Source organism: Morone saxatilis, unplaced genomic scaffold (genome assembly GCF_004916995.1).
Source record: "Morone saxatilis isolate NCDOM2014 unplaced genomic scaffold, NCSU_SB_2.0 Contig21, whole genome shotgun sequence".
NCBI lineage: Eukaryota > Metazoa > Chordata > Actinopteri > Moronidae > Morone > Morone saxatilis.
The window spans coordinates 18,339,143-18,343,861 of record NW_023339774.1 but is presented as its reverse complement, the minus strand read 5'-3'; the positions used below and the strand labels follow the sequence as shown (position 1 = coordinate 18,343,861).

Sequence of the window (4,719 nt, the reverse complement as noted above, 5' to 3'; positions counted from 1 at the left end):
ATTAGTAATTTGTTGGCTGACATTTTAACAAGCTTCTCCTTTTTTTACAGACACATATGCTCCGAAACAGTTACCGGATCTCTGTTTTAATGCGTAATTATATCAAATCTCCCCTTCTGTTCCAGGGTAGGTGGGAGGTCGTCCTCCTGGAGGAGAGCGTACACATTCAGCGTGAGGAGGTTGACTTTTGGCTACAATCCACGACCCCACCCTTCCCTCCCCCTCTCCTCCTCCCCTCCCGACTGGCACAGAGAAGAGTGTGAGAGACTGAGCGAGGGAACGTGGGAAAGAGGAAGACAATGTACCAAACCCTGCTTCTTTCCTCCTCCCTTTTCATCCTTCACGTGATGGGCACGCCGCAGTTCTTCGCTCACCACGGGTAACGGCTCACTTAATGCTCTTCCTGTGTTTATTATGGCCTGTCGATTGGTCAGTGTGGTCCCTCAGTGGAGCACGGATCTCGCCTTCAGCTGTCAGTCAGACCTGTTTGTCTTAGCGACCTCTTCGACATTCTCGCCCACTGCGAATGTATACAAAATGGTCGAATGACGTTTAAACATTTAAGAGCTCTCGAGGGGCCGAAGCTCTAGTCTTCTGTCCCAGGCTATTAGGCGCACAGCATTACGGGGGAGTCAGCAGGCTCATCTTGTCATTTTCAGTTGATTTGCACAAAGACCAAAATAAACTGAAAGCTAAACTAAAAGGTCAAACGGAGCCAGAAGAGGTCAAAGATCAACTCTCAACTCTGACACATTCAGGAGTAATCACACGGGTCAGTCAGGAGCAATTAGGCTGCACGCCAACTTTTGCTGACAAACAGAAAGCATGAGGCTCTAATGTGGAGTTTTTCAAGCTTTCTGAACCAGATGGGAGCCACTTAGGGCTAAGTACTTAAACTTCTCATCTAAAACTAGCACAGCTTCCGGTGCCGACACTCTCTGAAGCCAAAATTCTGCATTTCAAGTTTTAATGTCCAATCGCCTGTCTTCCTTTTTTTGCAGAAGGAGGGTGTGTGGCCGAGACCTCCGTCACAGCGTTGTCATGGCAACAGAGTCATACGTCCAGCCGGTGCACAAGCCCTACATCACCCTGTGTCAGGGGCATCGCCTCTGCAGCACATACAAGTGAGTCTGCCGGCGCACAACAACACGCTCCTCGGCGAATAACAACGAAATCTGGACGTGGCCGGCTTTTGTTTGGGGAGGGCGAACCCGAGCTGAACTGCACAGCTCAGGGATTTATATCAGGACCCGGGTCACTGCCGTGTCAGAAACATGTTCTAATTAAGCCGCCACAAGATGTTTATTTAATGGAGAGGTAAACAATGCTCGACATGTTTAGGAAGGGAAAGGGTTCGACGTGCAGTCGTAAATAGCTTAAATAGACATTCTCACACACACACACACACACACGTTTTACACAGAATTGGGTCATGGTGGCACATATTTGGGTGGAATATAAATATCGAGTACTTTGTGTAACTACGGGAAATGAACTGCCTGCCCACAGAGACCGCGGTCATGTTTATTTTGGCCTGCGTCTCCCCCCCATACTTACGCACTCTCGATCTCTCTCTCCAGCTCCGATGCTTTCGAGTCCCCCCTTACATTCCCTCCGTTTTAATGTTTTCCTTTAACTCTTCCCTCACCACCAAAATTCCCTTTCTTTTTTTTTCATTCTTGTACTCATTATGTGGGCAGGCCTCAGACAATTACAGGCTTCTCAGCCCTTGGTGATTCCCCTGACTTTGATTACATTTTTTATTTTCAGAAACCCCATCTCTCATTGCTTTCGCTTTGTTTTTAGCCCTTGCCTCAGTTTATCACCTTGTATCTCTTGCAAAGCAAACATACCAGAGTCTCGGCAGCGAGATCTCAGACTTTAGATCTGACTTTGCCTCTCTTCTCCTGCCCCTTTCTCCCTCCCTCCATCCCTATCTCATCTCTGACACACTCTTGGACGTCAGTGGTTTGCGGTTTCAATATTCCATAAAATTCCCATTCTCTCATCAGCTTTCTCTCGGTTTGACAGAACATGGAAAAGGCTGGATGGGCTCAACCACACACACACACACGGGCGGGCGATGACAGCATTATGACCAGGAAAACCCGTCTGTGTTTTGTCTCCACAGGACTGTGTACTCAGTGGCGTACCGGCAGGTGACCAGAGCAGCACCTCCTTCGCATTTCTACCCAGAGTGCTGCCCAGGCTGGCAGAGATTTCACTCTCACAACTGCAACCAAGGTAATCTGGAGGGAGGAGGGAGGGGTGTATGTGTTGAGCCGTACCTGCATTACCTGCATCTGTTAGTAGTGGAAAAGTGATAGTTTATTTTGGAAAACGTGCATATTCATGTTCTTGTCGTCACCACTCTCATATGGTAAACATGAAGTGACAGCCAAGAGACTTAGCTGAGCTTAGCATAAAGACTAGAAGCAGAGAGAAACAGCTAGCCTAGTTCTGTCTAAAGGTTAAAAAAAAAAACAGAATGTAAAACCAAAACAAGTTATGGTTTTATGGTGGTTATGTGCTGGACTATTTCTTCTTCAGGAAGTCATGGTTTCCAGCCAAGAAGTGGTCCTGCACATACACTCCATAAAACTACAAATTGACACTTTGGATTTTGTACACCATGAACCAATGAGATATAATGTGTTTCCAGTCTTTATCCTAGGCTAAGCTAACTGTCTCCTGGCTGTAGCTTCCTATTAGCTTTCAGATAGTGGTATTTATCCCCTCATCTCTCAGCAAGAAAGGGAATTAATGTGCATCGGGCACATTTCATGTGTTGTTTTTTTTATACGTTTTTTTTGTACAGATCAAACAAAGTAGATTTAATGACTTAATTAGAGAGCTTTAAGGCACTGGTAGGCAGATTTTAGACAGCCAGGTTAGCTGTTTCCCCTTGCCGCCAGTCTCTATGCTAAGCTAAGCTAACCGTCTCCTGGCTGTAGCTTCACATTTAGCACACAGACATGACTCGTCTAACTCTCGGCAAGAACAAGAAACATTTCCCCAAATGTTGAATAATTCCTGTAAATGTGTCTCTTGCAGCTGTGTGTGGACAACCCTGTGTGAATGGAGGTACCTGCTTAAGACCCAACCAGTGTGCCTGTCCGCTTGGCTGGACGGGGCCCCAATGCCAAACAGGTAAACACACGCACACATCTACCTGCACAGCCACACAAGTCTCTGCGAGCATACACACACATATAAACCTATTTCTTTGTCCTTCCTGTCCGTCAGATGTGGATGAGTGTAGCGAGCAGCGGCCATGCGCCCAGGAGTGCGTGAACACAGCTGGCAGCTATCGATGTGCGTGCAGAGGAGGCTTCAAGCTTTCCGGAGATGGCCGTTCCTGTCAAAGCCTTCCTCCTCCTCCTCCTCCTCCTCCTCCTACCAAGCCTTCTCCTCCCACCCAGACCAGCCAGGCAACAGTGGGTGGTCACACGGATGCGGGTAAATGAGCAGCACAGGAGTGTGCGTGCATACACATGGTATAATTTTGTGTCCTGCAGCAGCAAAGTGTCTGGAGAACAGAAGAAAAGAGCATAGCCAGCTTCGCGGTCCATTATTACTTTTGGTACGCGCTATGCCACTCTCAACTCGTACCGTGAGTAATAATGCACTGCGACTGGTGCCGACTCCAGATAGATGTCTTGTGGTCTGGCCCCGTGCGGTGAGACTGGGACCAGTTGGTCTTTGATAATGACTCGGTTTACTCCTTTGAGTCCTGTGAGTATAGCAAACATCTGAGTCTAATAGAATTCCCATGCTAATACAGACATATTTTTATCCCGCACACTCCATTAGTTCGCTTAAAAAATGTTGCAATGTTGTCTCTTACCATGAAAAAGTCGATTTTTGTGTGCTTCCTGTATCGTAGCAACAAAATAATACAACCCCCCTTCATGTCTGCAGACATAGTAGTTGACCCCACAGCATTCCTTTTCTGTGTCAGCGTTATTACTTTTTTGGGAATTCATGCAACATGAGACCTTAAAGAAGACCTCCCTTTTCTGAATTCTCCCAAATGTTTCCACCTATGGGGATTTTTTGTGAGTCACAAAACTGTAATTCTAAAGGGGATACTGTCCGACTGTCAGAAAAAAGAAATATCTCTATATAAATGTGAGATTGCCAAATTTCTCAGGCTCTGCTCCAAACTCCCTCCGATTTATCAGCATTTCTGTCGAGAAGAAAGACCAAATTCACACAAAATGGAACCCCTCCGCTAAAATGAGACCATTCACTCCCACGACTCCACACGAGAGTCCTTGCAAGTATCGCCGAGTCATCAAAAAGACAGAAAAACACACAAAGAAACGGGGATGAAAAGCCAAAATATGACAGCTCTGTCTACATGGTGAGAGCGACGGAGGGATCATTCGTGGGAGCGTGTTGAGTTTCACCGCTCAAGCTTTCAGATGCAAAAAATGCAAGGCCAGCAGAGATGTTTTGCTTGAGACTGCATTCCATTATCTGTTCATATGTCATACGTCAGAGGGATGTTTGTGAAGATCACACAGGTTTAAATGCTCGAAAAGTAGACCCTCGCTCCGACTCTCTTCCAGGCTGCTGTGGAGGAGTGTTGGACTACATCTCCATCTCACTCCTTTTCCCCCCTCCATGACTCTCTTTTTCACTGCGCTCTTGGCCAACACTTGTGTTCTCATTCCAGCTCCATCAACCCTGTCTGCTGGGGGTCATCGCCAGATC

The 4,719-nt window shown here is 46.8% G+C and overlaps 1 protein-coding gene across 1 annotated transcript in view; it reads left to right on the top strand.

Annotated features, from left to right (window-relative positions):
* Positions 1-208: 208 nt before the first annotated feature.
* The window catches only part of egfl7 (EGF-like-domain, multiple 7), a gene marked incomplete at its 5' end in the record, with an annotated part of 8,004 nt that continues 3,493 nt past the window's right edge, over positions 209-4,719 (top strand). Inside the window, 5 exon segments of the mRNA XM_035667794.1 lie at positions 209-379; positions 1,002-1,124; positions 2,132-2,244; positions 3,055-3,150; positions 3,247-3,459. Coding sequence (XP_035523687.1) covers positions 300-379; positions 1,002-1,124; positions 2,132-2,244; positions 3,055-3,150; positions 3,247-3,459 — 625 coding nt within the window.